Raw genomic sequence first — 25,132 nt, 5'->3', positions numbered from 1 at the left:
TTCAAGCAACTGAGAGGACTTGAATGCCACTGGGGTGGGTTTTGGTTTGTTCTGGATCAAACATAAACTGATTTGGATATAGCCTGATATCATAAGAACAGCATCTCAGTTTAGCTTGTTGTGGTAATAACATCATGAATTGCTGTCTCTTTTCCTCTTCCCAGTATTATCAATGGCTTTGCTTTGCCTCTTAAGGCAGAACACAAACAGTTCCTGGTGAAAGTGTTGATTCCTTTACACACCGTCAGGAGCTTATCACTCTTCCATGCCCAGGTAGGATTTTGTCCAACTACTTTTGGAAGCAAAATAAAGTTTGTAAACCCAGTGTTTTGTTGTTCTTGTTATTTACTTAATTTAAACAAACAAAAGGCTTGTGAAAGCTAAAAATATTCCCCAAAGCAAATAAAATGTGTATATATTTGCCTGTGTGTAGGAGAATCATGGGAATTATTGGGAATTATTTCTTAAGTGGGAACAGCAGTTGCTTAATCATCTCATTTTACAGAGAGAACTTAGATAGTTGCCCAAGTTCATAATCATATATTCAGTGGGTTGCATGTGATAAACATGGAGATGGGCTTTTCAGATTTAGACATTTGGAGGTATGTAATCATTCTGGAATATTCTCAAATCTTTTAGCCCATCCTCATCTTGCGTTACAAGTCTGTCCTTGCCCCTTTTACCCCCTCTTCTAGGTCATTCACCGTTTTTTTTCTCACCTCCATACAAATAACACTCTCAAGAAAACAAATCAATCAGTATTTTCACTTTAGCCTCCATTACTTTAAAAGCATACCCTGTCTAGTCCCCCTCATTCTAATTTCCCTGCTAACACTGCCTTACATGGTAAGCATGTCACTAGGAGGTAGATACATGATATCATGGCATTTTAGTTTTAGCATTTCAAACCTCTGACATGCCCCCTCCCTGTAATGGGAATGTTTTGAGTTTTCATAAAAATGTAACACATCTTTCACAGTAGTGTTCCTCTTTAAATGTGAAATAGTGTGTTTCGAGGAAAAATTAGCCCATATGCTTCTAATTTAGAACACCATCAAAATGTTGTTTCACAAGAGTGAATTTCTTGTCCAAGAATCTTTCCGAGCCCCTTTGCTGATCTTGCCTTGAGTTTTTGAAATAGGATATCACACTTCATGATCATTAAAAAACAGTTCTTATCTTGGTGAGTTAGCATCAGATGTAGAACTCTTCGTGTTTATTCAGGGTTCTATCCATGGCAGGTACAACCTTTTTAATCTTTCCATGAAACTATTTCAACTTGCATGTGCCATTTCGGGTGGTCAGCAATGTTTTCAGTTAAGTGCCTGCTTCTCAGATAGGACTTTTCTGGAACCACCGTAAAATCCCATATTGTTAATGTTCCAGCAAAGAGAAAAGAAACCCATGAGATGTAGCTCAAACTCTGTGTAGATGAGATACTTTCAGAATATACTGGATGTGGTATTTCACCTCTGCTTTTCATTAACTGACTACTTCATGTCCCAACATTCTTTTTAAAAAAATTTCCCTGCTGCCTTATTAGTGTCAATCTTTGGCTTGAAAAAGTAGCTTCTAATTTTCCTTTATATGTATTTTATTTTTTAAATGAATTGAATGTGAAGTTATTAAAACCAGACTCTGGAAGCTTTTTAGGGCTTTTTAATAATACATCTTTGAGCCCTGAGCATGTAGAATTTCTAATTTTGTCTTGTCTTTGCTTGTTTTTCCAGCTGGCATATTGTATAGTACAATTTCTGGAGAAAGATCCTTCACTCACAGAACCAGTAAGTATTTTTTCTGCAATTTTGAAAAACTTCAGAAAAACCACTTTTCATGGAGTATATAAGAAAAATGAAGTGCAATTTGTTTTTTTTCTTTTCATTTTAGGTTATTAGGGGATTAATGAAATTTTGGCCCAAAACATGTAGTCAAAAAGAGGTAAGTGTTCAGTGTCAGTGTGTTAATAGCTTACTAGAGCACTGAGATAATAGGCATCTGTAAAGAGGCATTATCTTAGCTAATCCTCACGGTAACTCAGAATAAGGCAGGACTGTAAATATTCTCATTTTACTAGTTATGAAATTGATGTTTAGGGGTTAAGTAGCCTTCCTGGGTATGCTGAGTTTAGGTGATTAGGCCAGAGCCCTCCCCCCCGATTCCTGCAGCCTGGGCTTTTATCCTGGTCTGCTCACTGATGTCTGCTTCCTAGTGACCACCTACAGAGGATGGAGGTTTTGCTGTCACTGTTGATAGATGCAACCTGCCCAGATACCCACTTTAAAGCATCATGTGGGTGAGATCTTACTATGCACAATCTTAAAATATATCGCAGACCTTTAGTTTCAGCTGTTCACAAGTGGCCCTGGAAATCTCTGATTTATAATCATTTGTACTTTTGCCAAGACCTCACTGGGCACGTGCAGTGTGAGGTTGTGGCGGAAGCGAGTCTCTTTGCGAAGTGAGCCTAGCTGAGCACCAGATCTATACCACCTTTTCTGAAAGGTTAGAAACCATGTGGAAAACGGCCCGGAAACAAAGGTCAGCAGTTGGTTTTCTATTTGGAGAGTGTTTTAGAAGAAATTCAGAATGTTTCTTAACAAATGGTAAGGCTCAACTATATTTCACTTTTTGATGGAAACACCCTCCTTCTCAAATCAGCTTCAGTTTGCCAAAGCCCTCCTTTACACATTTTCGGAAACTCTTCTAATTTCTTAATACCTGTTAGGTAAAATTAAACTAGCCATTGCTACCCAGATGCATCTTAAGATACAAAAAGATCATTTTTCATATTTTAATTGCATACTTAATATTTTTCTAGGCAGTCATTTCTTCATACCTAAATAGGAAAATGGTTTTTATTTCTCTGTCAGTTTTCCATTATATTTAAAACAAGTAACTGTACTATTGATTTGGCTCCATTTTGTGATCTAAAAGCTCTGGTTTGGGAAGCACAGGGTACTGAGGCAACAAGATTTGTTGTGCTCAATAGCGAGCGAGTGTGTATATATGTACGGGTAAGCGTGGAGAATGGGTCAGTGTGTGCTGAGGAGTTTAACGTGGCATCTGTCTGTGACTAAATCTGCTCACTGGTGTGTCTCTGACTTCATATGTTCTGTGAACCGGTGTCTCCTAGAGGAGCACCTAGCTCATAGCATGGGGCTGTAAATGTTTGGCAAATATCTGCATGTGCCGCAGTGGACTTTGTCCATCATGCAAGAGGGCCACTCGCCCACCGTTTTAAAAATATGGAGGAGGGGAGGCAAGCCCCACTGGGACAGTCCCGTTCCCAGGCAGGGCCCTGCTGCAGTGTGTAAGTACCCCCTGCTTTATGTAATAGATGTAGCACGTAGAGTATTTTTTCCAAAGTAAATAGAATCACATCTTCAATGCTCTAGGAAATTTGTTCTTAACAAGTACCCTCTGGTGAATTTCTTATGAAATAAACATCTAACATAAGTTAAATTCTGATTTGTTCATGTTCAATTTTATGCATAAATTTTCACTGTATTAAAACCATGCAAAACTCTCGTTTTCCTCATTGTCCATATAGATTTTTTAATCAAGCACCTGACACTTGGTGTTTTGCATGTTACTTCTAGGTCATGTTCCTTGGGGAGCTGGAAGAAATACTGGATGTGATTGAACCTTCGCAATTTGTTAAAATCCAAGAACCTTTGTTTAAACAAATCGCCAAGTGTGTGTCTAGCCCCCATTTTCAGGTTAGTTAAAAAGAGGGCACGAGCCAGAGTGGCTTGTACAACATGTATTATTTTGGTCAAGTTTTATTTCTGTTGGAAGAAATGTAATGGATACGAGCTACCTAATGTTGTTATTCGCTCTTTTTTCACACGATAATCATACTTTTGATAATCACCACCTTCATCTTGAACTCTTGCTACACGACATCCACTGTGATGGTGCATTTTGTCTAGTAGCTTGAATTCTCATGACCACTCTGCAGGCAGGGCATTATGATTTTTACAGATGTAAACACTGACCTTCAGAGTGGTACAAGAACTTGTCTCATATAAAATGGCTGAATAAGAGGTGGACAGGTAGGGCTCCTATGGTGTGTAAGAGAGAATGGTGAATAAAGCTTAAGAGAAAAAAAGAATGCTGACCTTCTTTACTGTGTTAGATGTTTCACATACATTACTCCTGAACTTCAGATTATCCTATGAGACTCCCCCGCTCCACTTTCTAGATGAGAAAAAGGAAGTTCAGAAAAGGATCTGTTGAAGTTCCTAAGAGGGAGTGAGGAGTCACATGGCATAGCTTCTTGTGAAAACCTGTGACCTTCTGTGGCACCAGTCTGCCTCCTTGTGGCCACTCTGAGAGATTACAGGGAAGGTGAGCCTGGGCAACCCTTTTCTCCACTGGGGCCATTTAAGTTGTGCTGTGGAACCCACACTGGAGAGAAGAAGGCGGTCCAGGGTGAAACGCATTAGGGTTTCTAATTTGGCTGTCTCATCAAAGGTCCAGATCACAGACCTAGAGAATTGACTGTTTATATACTGCCTTTTGATTGGAAGAGATTGTTCAGATTGCAGTTGGCAGCGCAAAGCCCCACCGCTAGCATGATGGACTTGATGGTAGGCTTCCCTCTGAGCTGTTATTATCCTGCATAGTTAGAGACACTGGCTGCTGCTGGTCTAATTTTTGACCTAAAGACATCTTTAGTATATCAAGTCAGTAAATCTAATGAGAACCTTGCAGTTGTACCGCAGAGCCAAGGGAAAAAAGAAACCGTTCTATGAGGCATCACATTCAGATGACATGACACATGTCTGGATTTCTTTGAAAATGCAGGACCCTCTGTAGATGTTTTACGTATTACACATGGTCCGTGGTGCTCAAAAACTTGGATTGTTTACCTTATTTTTCAGTTTTTATTATGTGTTTGGGGTAGTGGAGGGCAAGGAGCCAGAGTCTCTTTCCAAGTGAGCGGTATCAGGAAGACCTAGACTCAAGTGACGCTCAGAAGCATCAACGGGAGACAGGGTGTCTTAGTCCACTGGGTCTGTGTCTTAGGACCACTTAACAAAATACCACAGACTGGGTGGCTTATAAACAACAGAAAACTTTTCTCAGAGTCCCAGGGGCTGGCAGTCTGAGATCAGGGTGGCAGCATGTTTGGGTGATATCCTCACGTAGTAGAAGGGGCTAGGGAGCTCTTGGGGGTCTCTCTGAAAAGGCACTAATTCCATCATCTTTGGCGGTTAGGATCTCAATGTAGGAGTTTTAGAGGACACAAACATTTAGACCACAGCAGACTTCCATAGCGCTTCCCAGGTGGCGCTAGTGGTAAAGAATCCACCTGTCAATGCAGGAGATGCAAGAGACATGGGTTTGATCCCTGGGTTGGGAAGATCCCTCTGGAGATGGGTATAGCAACCCACTCCAGTATTTTTGCCTAGAAAATCCTGTGGACAGAGGAGCCTGGCAGGCTACAGTCCGTGGCGTCACCAAGAGTTGGACATGACTTGAGCACACATATGTCTGTGTGGCTTAAACGATAGGAATTGCTTTCTCATAGTTCTGTAGGCTGGAAGTCTGAGATCAGAGTGCCAGCATGGTCTGCTGCTGGGAGGGTCCTTTCTGGCTTGTACATCTTCTCACTGTGTCTTTGCATGGCCTTTCCTTGCTGCATGCTTGAGGAAAGAAGCAAATCTCTCGCTTCCTCTTCATACAAGGTCACCAAGCCTATCTGATTAGGACCTCACCCGTATGACCTCATTTAACCTTAATTACCTCCTATCTCCAGATGCACTCACACTAGAGGTTAGGGCTTCAGCAAATGAATTTTGTGCAGGGGGTGGGGACAGATTTATTAAATGTATTTAAATGAAGCATAATTTCTTAATTGGTATAAATGAAAGAAGCAACTCTTTCCCTTTCCCCATATAACTGCTCTTAGAGTTTTTAGTGTTTTTTTGGGTTTTGTTTTTTTTCTTTTGAGACTTTGGTTTACTTGAATTATTATTGTTATCTTAGATTGCTTTTTAGATTTTTTAGGTTTTCTTAAGCATTCCTTTGAATTCAGAGATTCAGTTGGTAAATGTGGCAGTCAGGAAAAAGAGATCTGAGATAGCAAGTGCATGTACATACAGCCCTAAGTCCAACTGAGTGCCTTCCTCCTGGCTTACCCAGGTCAAAGGAGGGGACCAGAAATGAACTCTGGAAGGAGTCTGGGCACTAGACTCATGTCTCAGTTTATCACTGACAAGCAGTGTGACTGTAGCCAGGTTCCCCATCTCTCTGAACCCCAGTGCCCTCGTTTGTACAGTGGTACCCACTCCTTGGGTGGTGGTAAGGATGACACATTCTGCCTGCAGGCTGGGCACAGTCTCTGGCCAAAGGAGGTGTTTAGCAAATGTGCCTGCTCTTCAGGGATGGGCAGCTGCGCTTTCTACAGCAGCTATTGACTGAAGGCCAGCTGCATGCTGGGCCCTGTGGTTGATCTGAAGTGTGTGGGATGAAAGAGGTGAGCCAGGAAGGGAATTAAAGTGACGGGGAAACAGCATGGCATTTAGAAGCAGGGTGAAGGTGTCTGATGCTTGTGAGCTATGTAGGGAAAATGTGGAATCAGGAGAATAAATGTGTTAAAAGGAGAATAAAAATAAGCAGGTAGCAGATCTTTTTCTTTCCCAAATTGATTAACCAGTTTGGAACTTTGTGAAAGATTTTAAACCCACAAAAATGTAAAGTGTGATTAATACTTAATTTTATACTTGTTTGAATGATACTAAAATAGTCTTAATACTTTTTTGGAAGAGGTTATAATTTTGTTTTATCTTTGTCTTTTTCTCTCTGTTAACATTTTCTTTTTCCTTTTCTCAAAGGTGGCAGAAAGGGCACTCTATTATTGGAATAATGAATACATCATGAGTTTGATAGAAGAAAACTCTAACGTCATCCTTCCCATCATGTTTTCCAGTCTTTATAGGATTTCAAAAGAACATTGGAATCCGTAGGTTTTCACAGTTTCCCTCTCCCCTTCTTTCCTCCTCCCTCCCTCCTCCCCTCCTCCTCTTCCTTCCTTCCTTCCTCCCCGCTCTCTCCCCACTCCCTCTCTCCTTAGGCCTTTCTCCCTCCTTCGTCTCTTCTGCTTGATAAAATGTCTTGTATGCATGCTGTGTGTCAGATGTTGTGCGTGCTGCTGAAGATAACGCGTGTGAAAAGGTAAAATGTCTACATTTTAGAAATTCACTGACTGGTTGGGGAGACCCACAAGGAAACAGATTTTTTATAAACCAGTGTTTTAAGTGTTGTTGTGTTCACGTATCTGTTTATTTGAGGGCATCTCAACCTGTCTTTGAATATTGCTAAGATCTTCTGGGGATGCTCTGGATCAAGTAGAGAGATTTGTATTATATTGATGGGGTGATGATGCTCTTACTGAATCTTAAAAGAATTGGGCAAGTGGATGGGATGGGGGTTAGTCCATTCAGATAGTGGATTTACCCGTCACCTAAAAAGGCACAAAAGGTAAGAAGCACCTGTCGTGTTCTGAGGCCTGTGAATTTGGGAGGGCTGAAGCACATGGTCATTTGAGAAGTTTGCTGGAAGACTGGGTCAGAAAGTAGAGTAGTGCCCACGTGAGTCTTCACCAAGTAAATACTAAGGAAACACTAGAGAGCTGTAGGAAGGGAAGTGGTCTGAATTGATTTGCATTTTAGCAAAATCCATTTTTTACAAACCAACTACTCAGTCATTATACATGTTTTGTAGAGGGAAAAAACATTTTTGAATGTTTTTTATCATCTAGTTTTATGAAAGTTAAAGCATTTTGTATTTGAATGACTTTACATGTTTCTCTATGACATAGAAAACTAAATGTGGCATTAAAAATGAAATATAATTCAGTATTTCCATAGTATGTTTGTCTACGAGTTTTGCATACAACTGTAAAATATCATATTTCTCACTTTTCACATTTGTCAAATTTGTGACTAAAGCTTATACAAATAAAAGAGCTGGCAAACAGTTAAATCTCATTATGTAAGTAGCCTCTTGAGAACCTAGAGTGGTTCTAGCACGTGTCCTTAACCGCTAAGCAGACTGTATTTGCCTTTTCTCCATCACAGTTCCCTCACTGTCATATCTGAGAAGGTCTTTCTTTTCAACAAGAGACAGCTGAAGTTTCTCTTTTAATGAACACAGGGCAGAAGCAATACAGTAAATCCACTTATAAATGTTTTAGAAACTTCAAACCCAAGGAATGCCTTTTTCACTGGTGTTGGAAAACACGCAAAATGGAAGAAATGTTGTATAGTTTTGCACAGGGAAGTGTTATTTAGATTCTAGTCTGAAGATACTCAGCTTGTCATGGCAGAGTCCTCACATTGCCAAGAGCTTATTCTTAGACTTGATAAGCATGGGCAGCCATTTGGCTCTTGAGCTGTTTAGTGTTCCATCCGCTGATAGCAGCCATCACCAGCTAGCCAGTTACCTTCAGCCTGTGCGTTGAGGCAGCAGGAGGACTGATGCAAATCACTACTAGAAATGTAACTCATATTAAGCTGCCCAACTTACGGGGTGGGGGGGCTTGGTATCATCTTTGAATATGAATTATAGATATATAAAATTTGTTACCATGGAAACAGCCTTTGATTTTGATGAATTATGTATTTTATCACTTTAGAAATAAAATTCTATGCAAATTCAGGTCTCAAAGGTTGGTCCTGCCACAAGTGTTCATTTTTAGGGTGAAGTTGCTTTATAGTTGCCTTTTTATTCATTGAAATTAACAAGTGCCCATAGGCAAGTCTATTCTGGGTACCAGTGATTAGAAGGGCAAAATTAGATTTTCTTTTTCTAATCCTGCCAACCCCTCAGAAAGATCTCTTGTCTAAAGAATGTAGCTCTCTTCATGTGGAAATGAATTGTAGGTCATTTCTAGTTGTTCCAACTAAAAAAGGGATGGCAACTAGGCAGTGTGAGCAGCTCACTCAGGTAAAGGTTGTACATCCATTTTCTTCGGGCAGCAACCCGTTACATAGGACTGACCAACACGTTCCTTCCTCTCTCTGCTTCCAGGGCTATTGTGGCGTTAGTGTACAATGTGTTGAAGGCGTTTATGGAAATGAACAGCACCATGTTTGATGAGCTGACAGCCACATACAAGTCAGATCGTCAGCGGTAACTTTTTAAAGCTTTTTTGTCAGCTCTGCATAAAATCTTTGCTCTTTGCTGAATTTGCCTCTTTGTACCTGAAATCCTAAGCAGCACAATTTTATTTATTTCCATATTCATTTTCGCATATGCATTAGCTGTGTCTTTATTAGTGTGCCACTGGGTAACAAAGTGTCATTTTGGTAAAGGCTGCTTTCCTCCTTTCCTTTCCTAATGTTTCTCTTCTGTGTCCAGGTTAGAAGCCTGCCTCATAACTGGTATTTCAGGCCCACATAAGGGGGTCATCAGGTTGATAGCCATCTGGATTCACTCCCATTCTGACCTAGAATGGGGCTGATTTGTCCTTCACTCCAGCAGCTTCCCTGGTGGCTCAGAGGTTAAAGTGTCTGCCTGGAATGCGGGAGACCCGGGTTCAATCCCTGGGTCGAGAAGATCCCCTGGAGAAGGAAATGGCAACCCTCTCCAGTACTCTTGCCTGGAGAATCCCATGGAGGGAGGAGCCTGGTGGGCTACAGCCCATGGGGTCCCAAAGAGTCGGACACGACTGAGCGACAAACTACTAACTACTACCAGGAGCAAGAGAGATGGGGCATGGGTTTTTCTTTAGCTCTTTGACCTAGAACTTAACTTTCTATACTAGAACTCAGCACATTCCCGTGATTTAGAGGGCAGTGCAAAGAACAAGGAGATAAAGAGTATTATGCAAATCTTGATACATTTAAGGTCAAAAGGGAGCAGAAACCAGTTGAACTCATTATAGTAAATGCTTCTGGTTTCATGGGTCTTTCTTGATTTCATTTACGTGATTCTTCAATTTTGTTATTTCTCGTTCAGTATATTCACCTTTCCAAAAGATGTGTCTTAGTCTGTGTGGGCTGCTACACCACATTATAGGTATCTTGTGGGTAGCTTCCAAACAACACAAATGTTCTGGAATCCAGAAACCCAAGAGCATGGCCCCACCATAGTTGGATGAAGGCCCTCTTTCTGATTCAGATCTGGTACCTTGTCACTGTGTCTTCGCAAGGTGGATGGGGCAAGGGATCTCTGTGGGGTCTCTTTTATAAAAGCACTAATCCCATTCATGAGGGCTCCACCCTCATGACCTAATCACCCCCAAAGGCCCCACCTACTAATACCATCACCTCTGGGGTTTAGGATGTCAACATGTGAATTTGGGGGGCACACAAATACTCAGACCCTGACTTGATGTACTTGGAGAGGTTGAGGAAAGTCTGGAGAGCTAGTTAGTAGTTGAACCACTGGGTTGACTTTTCTCATCCAGAAGAAAATGTCAACTTTGTGTATATTATAAAACCATAGACTTTGAAGGATCCCAGTGTTCATACTCAGGACCTGGCTAAACCTCCTGAGAAAGACTGTCTGTGGTTCCCTTGCACCTTTTCCTGACTTTTAATATGTTACTTGGATTTTAGATAAAAGTAGCAATGAAGGGAAAGGTTTGGTGGCAGGGGACAGAGGATCATCATAGTGATTTTTAAAAAAATTACCAGAGCAACTTTATGGAATACGAAAAGTATTTAATAATAGAGAGAAGAGACTTGAGTTTTTTTTTAATACCACGTTGAGGTAAAAATCAGTTATTGGATATGTTGTACCAGACTTAACTGTTAATTTACTATATTTGTAGTTGTTTCAAATCATTAAATTTATAATAACCCTCCATGTTTCAAACTTAAAATCTTTAAAAAATGTTATTTAAGTGAAGGAAATACAGGGCAAATTTTCATACTGTGATATACCAGTAAGGAGTGCATTGTACATAATATCCTTCTTTTTATAGTAACTAAAAACCCATTTTTATTTTCCTAGTTGAATAAGAATTAAATCTGTAGAAATCCATTAAGACTACTGAAGACCTATTTCTAAAATATTCAAATCATTTGAATTAATTTCATTCATTTTTATTGAATTTCAAAACTGTTTTATGATCATTTATCATTTAAACTAAATAGGTCAGACTCTTGGAAAAGATAATAAAGTGCAAATAAACACTATGAAGCTGACTATGACAGTCTGGTGTTTTAAAGTGATTTATAGTTAGTGGACTTTCTTTATGACAGAAGGATTATTCAAAAACTAGTATTTTGTCTAATGAGCAATACAAGAGTATACTTAGTAGATGGATATACTAGTTTTTCCGTGGATATAGGAAGAGAAAAAGAGACTAAAGAGATTTATTTGGTATTGTCCGACAAGAGCTTCTCTGGTGGCTCAGATGGTAAAGAATCTGCCTGCAGTGTGGGAGACCTGGGTTTGATCCTTGGGTTGGGAGGAGTCCCCTGGCGGAGGGAATGGCAACCCACTCCAGTATTCCTAGCTGGAGAATCCCCATGGACAGAGGAACCTGGTGGGCTACAGTGAGTGCATGGGTCACAAAGAGTCCCAATGAGAAATGAAAAGATTTATTTCTAGAAGGCAAGAAGTTAGTAACTGTTGCAGTTCAGATCAACATTTTTAAAGTATTACAAATCTGAAAATGGTGGGTGGAATAAGTAACTAACACTGACGGATACATGTGTCAACATTAGTGCTCTGTGAAATTGTAACAGGGAGTTTGACATTATCCCTAGTATGACAGCGTAGTGAAGTTTTAAACTGCCACCTACAGGGAGAGAGAAAAGTGGGAAAGAATAGGGGTGACAGAAGCTATATCGGAAATATTTAGGGTTTTTGAAGATAAAGCTGTCAGTATAAAAGATGTATGATAACTCAGCAAAAAGTTTACCTGGAAGAAAAGCCCCATAGGGTAGACTGCATTGATTGCTATACAACTCTTGATCAGAGACTGGTGAAATGCCTCAGTAACAAGATTATGAGTGTTTAATCATGTCCGCTCTTCATTTAAACTGCAAATTAGGGCAATAAGAACCTAACATATATTGAAGCTGTTTTTTAGTTGAATAAAGTCTCTGAAGCCCTTGCTTACTATCTTCCTCCTCTTCCAAGTAAAAAGATCAATATGCATTGAAACTCAGCAGGATCAGCAGAATTTACTTTCAAATCAGTATTCTATGATAACATTTATTTAGACCTAATGTTGGGCTTCCCTGGGAGTCCATTGTTTAAGAATCTGCCTTGCAGTGCAAGGGAAACCTGTTTGATCCCTGGTCTGGGAAGAGCCCGCATCCTGCAGAGCAACTACGCCCGTGTGCCATAACTGCTGAGCCAGCCCTCTAGAGCCCGAATCACAGTGACTGAACCCACACACTGAATCTGCTGAAGCCCAGGTGCCTGGAGCCTGTGCTCTGCCACTGCGCTGGGAAGCCTGTTCCACCACAACCAAGAGTGGCCCCCGCTCACCACGGCTAGAGAAAAGCCTGCGCGGCAGCGAGGACCCAGCGCAGCCAATAATAAATAGATAATGAATCTCTAGACAGACCTACTGTTAATCCCCAGATTGTACTGAGAAACCAAAAGTGATAATTTACCAAACAGTTTTGCTTTGCAGTTAGATACCTAGGATCCATAATGGTTGGAGAATTATTGCCCTATAAATAAAACTTTTCAGGGTCAAAGTTACCAAGTAGGTAGTTGTTTAAAAAACTATTATGCCTACTAAAATTCATATTGTATCAAATGTATTTGAGCCAGTTAAAACTAGTTGCAGTGAATGGCTTAAATTGCCAAAATACTAATTATAAAATGATGGAATGGGGATGTAAAAGTCTTTAGATATTTCTAGAGGTATTTTGGTGGGGGGGATGAAGATTAATTTCTGTTGCTGTAGACAATCAGTACAACTTAAAAAAATTGGTAATGACTTAAAAAATATAAGGCAGTGGAATTATATATATATTTCACTTATGTGGATTTCCTTCCCTGAATAAATATACTGTACTACAGTGAAGTACAAAAGTCTTGCTAAGTGAAGTCAAATTCTTCCCAAGTGAAGTAGAGCCACTGTTTTTAGGAATTATCTGAATTTATGGATTCACAAATATTATCAGGTGTGCAGTTTACTGGTTCATCACAACATGAAGAAACTAGGGACAGTGTAGTGAGTTATTTTTAATAAATATGAATTTATAGTGTACCCATGTATTCCTGGGTTGCATACTTACTACTTCATTGATATTAAAGTTAACATCTTTTCTTTTATAAAAGTATGGTAATCTAAAAATGTCCTTGGCAAAATAAAATTCATTTACCCTATTTTGAACATCTAATTTTTGGGAAAATTTTAACCAAACAGTGAAATCTGAAGTCTGTAAGTCACAAATTGATATTGAGCCAAATTCGAAGGCTTGGAACATTAAAAATTTAATAACTGATAATACTAACAAAGTTCTGTTGAGAATTAAAACTGAAATTATAGAAGAAAGGATGTTTAATTTTATATATAGGTATAAAATTCATAATTTGGTTTCTGTGGTTTGATACTTTTAAGAACAAGATTCTGCTAAAGACTTTACATACATATAATATAGAAAAAATGGGCTGTAATTAAAGAGGAAGTATGTTTTCTTGACTTACTATGTTCTCTATATCAGTGTCATCTCTAGCAACCCATTTGAGAAACTACTCAAAGAGAGAAAAAAAAAAATCAGATTTGAACTAGACCCAAAGTAAACATGCCATTGGATTTAGGGTAACAGATACTTAAAAATGTTGGTCTTTTTTTTTTTCTTGGTATTTTGAAGTTAATCTTTCTTATTAAGCTAAGTGTAAAGGAATATTAATGTGAAATGAAATCTTAAAATATTCTTGTCATTTCCTACTCTGTGTTGTTTCTACATATGTGTCAAGGAAAAAAAAAGAGCAGAAAACCCAAAAGATGAAACACCTACAAGTTTAATGCCAGAGTTTTCAGAGATATTTAAAAGACTGGGTTAAAGTATGTCCAAGGGGCAGTTATAGTTGGATAATCTTTTTAAACTTTCTCAGTTGTTTACCTTATATTCTATTTTTTTTTTCCCCTAGTGAGAAAAAGAAAGAAAAGGAACGTGAAGAATTGTGGAAAAAACTGGAGGATCTGGAGTTAAAGAGAGGTCTTAGACGTGATGGAATAATTCCAACTTAACGAAAATAACGACAACAACATTACTAACCTGTGGAGTCACACATTTATGTAGTAGAAGATGGAGCAACAGTTTTCTGTATTGTGCAACTTTACAGTAGATTTCACATTTGTTTCATTATTACAACAGCACTGTATATACCTGTCTCTAAGTAAAGGAAAAAAAAAAATAAGGACTTCAATCCAAAGTTTGGACAGTAGATGGACTTCTCAGAACTTGGCAAACGTAATTATTGTTCTAACCCTCTTTTAAAAAAAAAAAGCAGTCTTCAGAGGTCTGTTGATGAAATTGCTATATTAAGATTCCATTATTGGGAGTTCCTTATTTATCATTAGCAGAGAGTATGAAACAATTTTCAAATGTGAACAATCTTAAATTTAGCTTGTCTTTCTGCTAAGCTGTTAAATGTATTTATAGTAAAGGAAGGAAAAAAAAAAAGACTGTCATTTCCTTATAAGTTTGTATAACATCCTCCTCTGGATAACTTGACTGTAATTTGACATCTTTTCCTTTTGCACATCTTCATGAGTTGAATGTGGAATGGGGCTATGAATTATAAAGGTCCCGTGTTAAAAGTTTTGTTTACTGGAATGAACATCTTTCCAGTAACCAGGTAGTCCTGGTACTCCTTTAGTTTTAAAATTAGGAGTAAAAGAGAACAGGTGATAAACATAGTAGGGAAGGGAATTTTGGATTCATGCCTGAGTTTATGGTGAATCCAGATCAATGTCTTGAATCCTTTGAAAACAGGCGCTGGGACAAGCTAGGGTTCAGTACCTGACCAGTATTAGTTATGTACATCATTGAACACACAAACCAGAGATGTTTTTAAAATGTCAGGAGACATCCTTTCGGACCATTTGGAAATAAAGACAAACACTGAACAGTGCAGCCATGAAATTGATTGCCAGGATTGTGAATCTAATTGGGAATAGAGTTGAGCAAACAGCTTGGACTGTTTGGAGTTGTTGCCTTACTTTTTAATATGTATTTATAAAGTATTCCAGCAAAAAGAGGATGTAGCCTCTGGGGAAAACAAACAAACATATTACAGTGTTTTTTTGTAGATTCTCGTTCTGTATCCCATCACAGCGCCAGCCCTGTTTTTAGCCAGAAAGGATTCAGGATAAACATTATTATGCATTCTGAATTGGATGCGTATTCCTAACTACTGTATTTGTTACCAAAAGTGGTTCTACAAATGCTACTGAAAAAATCTGGAAATTCCTAATGTCCTGAGTGTTAATAATAAAGTTTAAAAATGCTTTTATATCAAAGGTGCATTGTGACCAAATTGTTTAAGAAAACAAAAAAAAAAAACCAAAATCTAGGGCTGTATTATAGATATATCTTACTGGCTCTCTGCTTTGTATTTGAAAGAGGAATCTTACATCTTGGGGAGTTAAAATGCTGATAAAACTTGTGTACATTGTGTACTTAACCTAATGCAGTTGCATTATCATGTACTGAAAGATATGTGTTTTGGGATTTATTTCCAGGATGCTTTTGCTTGTTATGGACATGGCAGCAGTGAGTTGATAATCCTAAACCATCCCTTCCAGCAGTATTCGTGATATGGAGCTGATTCTGCGTTCATGTGTTGAATTGTGATAGTAACAAACAGGAACATATGAACTGTTGTTGCTCTTAATAGAAATATGGTATCAGTATGGGCTTGTATATTTTATTCCTTCCATTTAAAATATAAGATAGAATATGCAGTTTTATTCTTTATAAGAAAAAAGGGAAAAAAAAGAAGCCGCTGACCTTTCTCCCCTATCAAGTGTTTCAGGATTATCAGGTCACAGTTTGTGCATAAAAAGTCAGCCAATTATGGACATTGTCATCTCAATAATTTTGTAAAACAAAAACAAAACTTGGCATTGTTAATTCTGAAAAAGAAACAGCAGTAAAAGAGTCATATGCAATATCAAACACAACATGGTTTAGTGGAATTAATAGATTTTCTTTTTTTTTTAAAGAACTTTAATGGGGATTCAATGTAAAGCTGGCAGAGGCTGCCAAAGATGAAAGAATTTACTTTAAAAGTGCTGGAGCAAAGGTGCAAATTCAAATGCTAAAGATAAAAATAAATTTGTAACAAACCATCTCCTTCAGCCCTTTTGATTTTAGCCCATGAGTTTTGACTTTGCTTTATATTTAATTTTGATAATATGAACTTTTGTTTGCTATCAAGGTCACAGGTTTATGAACTATATCTCTGCCCGTTAGAATGAAATGCAGTCATTTGAAATGAGAAAGACCAGGATTCTTTATTGCACCTTACCCTGTCCTCAGAGTTAAGGTGAAAGCTGTACCGATACCCTTGATGTCAATTTCGTATGTTGAGCATTCCAAACTGAGAAGAATAAAGCCAAATTTTAGACATATTTAAAGAAGCTATTATAGATATATGTCTAAAATTCATTGGGCAACTTCTGAGAAGAAACACTGTCTTTTCTATTTTAACCAGAAGTGACAATGTGACATCTGTTCATGTTGTATCCAGTGACGCAGAGGAACTGAGGTAACCTGACTGTTGCACTATGTGACATATTTAAGGACGTACTTGCTGCATTTGCAGCAGCCCTCTCTCTTTGTCCTTTCCCACATTTCTGCTGTTGCTGCAACTCGAGTTAATTGTGACAAATGCATCTCTGTGTTATATTTTGTTTGCTTCCTAATTTCCAGAACTATATATAAATATATTTTTAAAATAGCAGATATTGTAGTTAGTGAGTGATGATCACTCCAACCTTATCCCTACCATATTGGTTTCAGGGGTAGGATTAAGAGTGTCTTTGGAAGAAAAACAAAAAATGAAAACAAAACCCTGTGGTTTAGAAGGATGCTGAGGCCTTAGGTTGTGGGCCTAGAACAACCATGTGAGTGAACTGACCCATCTCATACTTTGAATCAAGCATGCATTCCTTTTCTCATTGTGCAAGTGTCCCCAGTTTTCCCTCAGTGTTTAGTTTTCGTCCTTTGAAATTTTATTATATTTTGCTCTCCCTAACATGTTTTTTATAAAATAAAATAAAAAATAAAAAAAGTGAGATATAAGTACTATCCTCAATGCCTCTGGATACTCACAAGCAGGGTTATACTCCTTCATCTTGGGCTCACTTGCCTAAATGGAAGGGTTTAATTTATTTTGTACCTCCTTCTATGCGTGGGACAGTCCAGGGTGCGGAGCCAGGAATTGCTTATAATTGCACCTGCTATACTTAAATGTATAGCCCTAGGCTCAATCACACTATGGAAAGAAAAAAAAAAAGTATATTTAGAGCTTTAAAAGCTTTTTTATTTTTTTGTCGGGACTGGGGGGTGGTGGGTGGGAAAGGGAAGATGTATGGATGTTATTGGCATTTTTAAGTGTTCAGAGGTGGGTTTTTTTTCCCCCTTTCTGTATTGTTTTTTTTCCCTTCAATTGGATGCACTGACCTGGCCCAAGAAATAAAGAGATTCTCTCTTTTGATGCTATTACCGATGTTATGACAAATGACAGTCACCTAGAACAAAAAAGGTGGCACCAGACATGATCAGTGATATTTTATTTGCACATCAATATTTTTATTTTTATATTCTGGCTCAGCTGCTTCTCTGAGTGGAGTTAAGGAATGAGCCACAAAGAATTTTTGTAGTAGCTATATTGGGAACGCATTTTATATTTCTCAGTGTTTAATTTTGAAACTCGAAAAGGATGGTGCATCTTGAGAGAAAGCTGAGCAAATCTTAATCTAGTGGAATGTTCATTTGTGCTGCTTATTGTGCACGACTGCAGCAGTAGCATCTCTCTTGGAAATAAACATCCCAGATTATGACGTCTATGGATATAGGTTTCCTTTTCCACTCTTTCCCTTCCCTCCCCCGTCTTTCCTTCTTTCCCTTCTCTTTTCTTTACGTTTTTGGAAATCACTTATTGTATATAAGTTGTAATCCAGACCTCATGTATCAATGGGGAACTTTCAAATATAAATATTACCAATACATTTTCTGGTTGTTGTCTGATTTTTGATTGAGGTATAATGAGAATGACATGTCCATTGCTTTTGGTTTGAGGATTTCGCTTTAGCTTCATACATCTTTTGGTGTTTTAGTATTTCATTGTTTTAGCAGGAGAGGGCAGCAAAAGTTCATTTTCCCTGTTAGAAATGCTGTGGTTCATGACTGGTTTTAAATTTAGTTGTGTGTGTGTTTTTTTAAACAGCATCTGTTTGTGGGTAGAGGTAAAAAAATGAAACATTTTTTATATGAAAATTTGCATATGGAAATTATAGACTGATTCAACCAGACAGTGAAGACTTCTGATCCACATGAAAGTTAAAAGGCCACAAAAGAATCTTCTGGCACTAGCTAAAATATGCTACTTCCTTTTCAAACACAACAAAATGCAAGCTGAATCTTAAAACAACACTTGGAGTTTAAAATGTCTTTCTTTGGAAATGATTTACCTTCTTCAGAGTGGTAACAGAAACAAAAATGAAGGTACTCCCAAAGGAAAATGTAACCTTTCCCTTTGACAGATGTGTGAGAGGTCCTGTACTGTGGGTGCGTCCTAATAAAGAAGCAGTGAAGAGTTCTCAGGCGCCTGGCTATGTGTGTTTGTTCATCTGTTTCTGACCTCTGTGACCTTTTTGAACCATACGAATGGTAGATTTGATCAATATAAATGTGAGACAGGTTGGTATGTTCAGGCTTTCAACTTGAGAAAATCAGTTTGTAATTAGGGTGGGCTTCAGGGTCTATTGCTGGATATGCAAATACCCCAAAACTTCGTGGCAAAATCGAAGTTATTTATTTTGTTCACAAATGTATGATGTGGGCGGGACTTGGCAAGAATTCTTGTCTTTGCTATTCGAGTGTCAGCTTGGGTTTGTCAAGGGGGACAGGAGCACTCCCTTCCAACATGGCTCACTTGCATGGCTGGCCAGTCGGTGCTGGCTGTTGACTTGGGGTTCAGCCAGAGACCTCAGTTCTTCTTGACACAGACCTCCGTATGGGGGTGCCTTCCTTTACTTCCTCAAAGTATGAAAACTAGGAACGAGCGTTTTAATCGACGGGAGGTGGATGCTGCCAATTCTTTAAAACCTGGGCCCAGAAGCTGTCACAGCATGATTTCTGTCATATTCTGTTGCTCAGTGACAAAGTCTGCTCAGATACAAGTGCAGTGGATGTGGGCCCTATTGCTATGTGATGAGAGGAATGTCATCTGTAGCCAGCCATGGGATACTTTCCTTGTAAAGCATTTGATTTAGGTGTGGTTTACTCTCTCTGGCTAATTAGACTTGGAACCATGTAGAGCTAACTAGTTAATGTTTCATGTTCAGTTAAACTAAGTTGGGAGGGGAAAGAAAATCCTTGTACATTCAGTAGTTTTGTGTTTCCAAGCATGACAGTTTTACATCTGAAGATCACCTTGGTAAGTCACTTACCAAGAAGAAACTTGTAACAAACAATTTTAGGGTTCATAGAAATATGAGTTGATTTCCATGGAATATCTAACCTTTTCTATAACATTGCTTTCTGTCTTATAATGAAGCAAAACAAATGTATAATCCAGATTTTGTTTGTTTTAGCCGAGACTAAGTATGGAAAAGTATGGAATAGCTGACCAAGACTGTGGGATTAGGGGAATTAAAATTTGCTTGTTTCTGATTATGATACATGTTCATTGTATATTCTTGAGAAGGAAGATTTTTAAGAAACACATTGAATACCTATATGCTACTCCTCGTACCAAAAAGACCATTAAAAGTCATGTACATTCATCGATTGACTGGACCAATGTTAATGGATTACCTCTGTCCAGAGTTTTGCCCATCCTCCGTTTTCCCATTTTCTACCTCTTTATTGTCTCATTTAATTTTGTTCACAGTCTGAGTTATACGATTTGCGTCAGATTTTGCTGCTACCGGATGATATGGGGCCTCGGAACCAGATGGATATCAGTCACGGCCCCCTTTGTCCTAAGGCAAGGTGTCTTCAGCCAGTGTCGCCCAAGATGACCAGGGACTTGGAAGACAGAGGCCCCTGGGATCATTTGGCTTCTGACATTTATCAGCGGTGTGACTTCGGGAAAACTGAGCTAAGCCTCAAATTCATTTGTAAAGTGGTACTTATTTTTCAGTGTTGTTATATTCTATTAGGCAGTGTATGTAAAATAGCATAAAGTGTGACACATGGTAACCTGAAAAATACTATGTTTGATGAATACTTTATTAAACCCAAAAGTTAAACCCACAGCAGAAGAATGGAAGTAATATAGATTATTAAGCAGAAATAAAGTAGAGAATAGAAAAACAACAGAGAAAAATGAAACCAGAAGTTGGTACTTTGAAAAAACCAGCAAAATTAACAAACCTTTAACCAGATGGACTAAATAAAAGAAGACTCAAATTACTAAAAATCAGAAATGAAAGTGGAGATATCTTTGCTGATTCTATAAAATAAAACACAAGAGCACTGTGAACATTTGTTTGCCAAAAAAAAAAAAAAGAATTGGGTAGTCTAGATGAAGTGATTCAATCACCATGAAATAGAAAATCTGAATAGACATAATTAGTGAGAAGATTGCATTGGTAATCAAAAATCTCCCAACAAAGATCTTGGCCCAGGTGGCTTCACTAATGAATTCTACCAAACATTTAAAGAAGAATTAATACCAATGCCTCTCAAATGTTTACAAGAAATCAAAGAGGAGGGAACACTTCCTAACCCATTTCTATCAGGTCAGTATAACCCTGATACCAAAAACATGCTATAAGAAAGTAAAGACCAATATCCCTTATAGACATCGATACAAAAATATCCAGCAAATTGCTAGCAAACAGATTCAGCAGCATATTAAAAGCATTATTCTCCATAACTAGATGGGATTTATTCCTGGAATGCAAGGATGGTTCAACATAGAAAAATGAGTCAATGTAATGTACCACATCATCAAAATGAAGGGAAAAAAACCCAACATAGTCATCTCAACTTATGCAGAAAAAGCATTTGAGAAAATTCAACACCCTTTCATGATAAACACTCAACAAAATAGAAGGCAATTACCTCAATGTTGTAAAAGCCACATGTGAAAAGTCCATAACATTGTATTCAATGGTGAAAGACTGAAAGCTTTTCATCTAAGATCAGGAAGAAGGTGAGGATACACGCTTTTTCACTACTTATATTCAACATAGTGCTGGAAGTTCTATCAGAGCAATTAGACAAGGAAAAGGAAAAGCATCCAAATTGGAAATAAAGAAGTAAATTTGTTTGCAGGTGGTATGATGTTACATGTAGAAAACTAAAGACTCCACAAAAAGTTGTTGCAACTAATAAAGTAGCAGAATACAAAGTCAACACACCAAAATCAGTTTCATCTCTATACAATGAACAAACTGAAAAGGAAATTGCAAAAACAATTCCATATACTATTAGCATCAAAAAGAATAAAATTCTTAGTAATTAATGGTGAAAGACTTGTACAATGAAAACTACAAAACATTGCTGAAAGAAATTAAGACATAAATGGGAACATATTTCATGTTTATTGATTGGATTACTTATTATTGGCAAGATGTCCATGCTGCTGCAGTAATCTACAGAAAATGTAATCATTATCAAAATCCCAATTGATTGATAAAAGGATTTTTTGCAGAAATTAAAAAAAAATCCATTCTAAAATTTATATGGACTCTCAAGGGAGCATGAATTGTCAAAACGATTTTGAAAAAGAACAAAACTGAAGGACACATTTTCTGATTTTAAAACTTACTATAAAGTTACATTAATCAAAACAGTGTGGTGGTTTTGGCATAAAGCTATACAGGCCAATGGGATAAAATAGAGAACCCAGGAGAAACTCATATATGGTCAAAAGATTTTTGACAAGGTTGCCAAGACCATTTGATGAAGAAAGGAAAGTGTTTTCAAAGAACAGTGCTGTGAAAACTGGATATCCACACTTTGAAGAATGAAGTTGGGTCCTTATCTAACACTATATACAAAAATAACCTCAAAATGAATCAAGGACCTAAATGTAAGACCCAAAATAATAAAACTCTTGGAAAGAAACATAGGACAAAAGTTTCATTGTACAACATTGTACAATATTTGACATGACTTCTTGGACATAACATCAAAGGCACAGGTAACAAAAAATAGATGAATTAGACTTCATGAAATTTTAAAAATCTGTGCATCCTAAGATACTATCCACAGAGTAAAAAGGCAACTCATGAATGGGAGAAAATATTTGCATATTATATGTCTGTAAAAGGTTTAACATCAAGAATATATGGGGAACTTTAAAAAACTCAATGACAAAAAACTTAAACAGCCCAATTCAAAAATGGGCAAGGATTTAAATAGATATTTCTCCAAAGAAGATAATAACTGGCCAACAAGCACATAAAAAGATACTCAACATTGCTAATCATTAGGAAACTGCAAATCAAAACTTCAGTGAGGTATACCTCCTCATACCGATAAGGATGGCTGCTATCGGAAAACCAGAAAACAAGAGCTGGCAAGGATGTGGAGAAACTGGGTCATTTGTGCACTATTGATGGGAATGTAAAATGATACAGCTGCTTTGGAAACAGTATGGAAGTTCTTCAAAATATTAAAAATAAAAATATATGATCTGACAATTGCCCTTCTGAGTATATACCCCAAAGAAATGAAAGCAGGGCTTCAAAGAGTTATTTTTACACCCATCATTATTCACAATAGCTGAAATGTGGAAGCAACGCAAGTGCCCACCAGCAGATGGGTGGATGAACAAAATGTGGCATATACATGGAATATTAAAGTGAAGTTGCTCAGTCGTGTCCGACTCTTTGCGATATCGTGGACTGTAGCCCACCAGGCTCCTCCATCCATGGGATTCTCCAGGCAAGAATACTGGAGTGGGTTGCCATTTCCTTCTCCAGGGGATCTTCCTGACCCAGGGATCGAACCCAGGCCTCCTGCATTACAGGCAGACGTTTTAACCTCTGAGCTATCAGGGAAGCCCCACATGGAATATTATTCAGCCTCAAAAAGGAAGGAAATTCTGAAAGATGATACATCATAGATGAACCTTGAGAACATTATATTAAATGAAAATAAGCTGGTCACACAAAGGCAAACAGTATTTGATTCCACTTAAATGATGTACTTAGATGAGTCCAAACCATAAAGACAGAAAGTGTAATGGTTGTTGCCAGTGGCTGAGAGGAGGAAAGAATGGGGGTTATCTTCTAATAAGTATAGAGTTCCAGCATTAAAAGATGAAAAGAGTTAAGAGGATGGGTGGTGGTGATGGTTGCACACTAAAGTGTACAAATGACCTGTACATGTAAAAATGATCAAAATGGTAAATTTAATTTTATGTGCATTTTACCTCAATAATAAAAAATGCTCCTAAGCCATTTTCCACAGTGGATATGACATTTCACACTCTAAACAACAAGGTATGAGAATTCCAGTTGCACCACATTCTTGCCAACATGTAGTGGTGTCACTTTAAATAGTTTTAGCCATTCTGGTGAATGCATATAAAGATATTTTATTGAGGTTCTCATTTGTATCCTCCTGATGACCAGTTATATTAAACACCTTTTTCATGTGTTTTTGGCAATTTGTATATCTTCTTTTGTGAAGTGTCTGTTCAAATTTTTGCCCATTTTGCTTTATTGTGTTGTTGACCTTTTTATTATTGAATTGTAGGGTATCTTTATGTTTCTTGGATAATAATTCTTTGCCAGATATATGTTTTGTGAATATTTTCTCCATACCTAATGAGCAAAAGATGTAAATATCAATGAGATATAATTTAACTTTTTTTCTTTTATGATTACTGTTTCTTATGTCCTATGAAATCTTTCTCTCTTCCTACTTCCTTTCCTCCCTCCCTGCCAGTCCAAATTATACTCTTTTATATATCCCCTATGAAAGCTTTATAATTTTTGCTTTTATGTTTAGGCTCATGATTCATCTTGGATTATTTTTTTGTGCACATCTCTGGCTATTTTCAAATTTTCCTTTATCTTTTGTTTTCTGTTTGCTTCTGATGTGCCTCATGTTTTGCTTCATATTTATCATGCTTGGAGATCACTGAGCTGCTTAAATCTCTCCGTATTTACCTATTACCAGATTTGGTAAATATTTTGGTCATTATTTTTCAGATTTTTTTCTGTTCTGTTCTCTTTCTTTCTTCTGGAACACTAATTACAGGTACTTAAATCTTTGTTATAGTATCATATATCACAGGTACTGTTCATTTTTTATTAATTATCTTTTTATTGAGATATAATTCACATAAATTTAATCATTTTATTTACTTTTTAAAATTGGCCATTTAAAAATATACTATTCACTGACATTTTGTACATTAAAGATATTGTACAGCTTTCTTTTCTATATCATTCCAAATATTTTCACCATCCCAAAAGAAAACCCCATAATCTTGAGGTAACCACTTCCCATTCCTCCCTCCCAACACCTGTTAACCACAAATTAGCCTTCAGTCTTTATGCATTTGCCTGTTCTGGATATTTCACATAAATGGAGTCATATAATGTGTAACCTTTTTGTCTGGCTTCTCTCACTTGGCATATTCCTTTTGAAGTTCATGTTGTATATATCAGTACTTCTTTCCTTTTTATTGCTGCATATTTCATTGTATGATAGACCACATTTTATTTATTATCAATTTATTGATATTTAGGTTGTTTTCAACTTTTGGCTATTGTGAATAGTGCTGTGATGAGTGATCATTATGAGTTTTTGTTCCTTTCAGTAAATAAGGTTGGAGTGAAATTTCTGGGTCATATGGTAATGCTATGATTAATTTTCTGAGGAACTGTCAGACTTTTTTTCTACAGTAGCTGCACTAATTTACACTCCTTGAGCAATGCATGGGGGTTCTAATTTCTTTACCTCATTGTTAATGCTAGTTGTTTTCTGTTGATTTATCTATA

General features: G+C 37.5%; 1 protein-coding gene across 1 annotated transcript in view; it reads left to right on the top strand.

The window, feature by feature from the left end:
* PPP2R5E (protein phosphatase 2 regulatory subunit B'epsilon) overlaps nt 1–14,616 on the top strand; it is a 152,269-nt gene extending 137,653 nt beyond the window's left edge. The window contains exons 8-14 of the mRNA XM_052646303.1: nt 165–273; nt 1,731–1,784; nt 1,888–1,938; nt 3,600–3,719; nt 6,843–6,970; nt 9,040–9,141; nt 14,080–14,616. Of these exons, the coding sequence (XP_052502263.1) occupies nt 165–273; nt 1,731–1,784; nt 1,888–1,938; nt 3,600–3,719; nt 6,843–6,970; nt 9,040–9,141; nt 14,080–14,179 (664 nt within the window). The 3' untranslated portion in view covers nt 14,180–14,616. The remainder of the gene's footprint in view (nt 1–164; nt 274–1,730; nt 1,785–1,887; nt 1,939–3,599; nt 3,720–6,842; nt 6,971–9,039; nt 9,142–14,079) is intronic.
* Nucleotides 14,617–25,132: the final 10,516 nt, after the last annotated feature.

Source organism: Budorcas taxicolor, chromosome 10, assembly GCF_023091745.1.
Source record: "Budorcas taxicolor isolate Tak-1 chromosome 10, Takin1.1, whole genome shotgun sequence".
Taxonomy (NCBI): Eukaryota; Metazoa; Chordata; class Mammalia; order Artiodactyla; family Bovidae; genus Budorcas; species Budorcas taxicolor.
The sequence above is the reverse complement of the archived record's forward strand: the minus strand, read 5'-3'. Positions and strand labels throughout refer to the sequence as shown.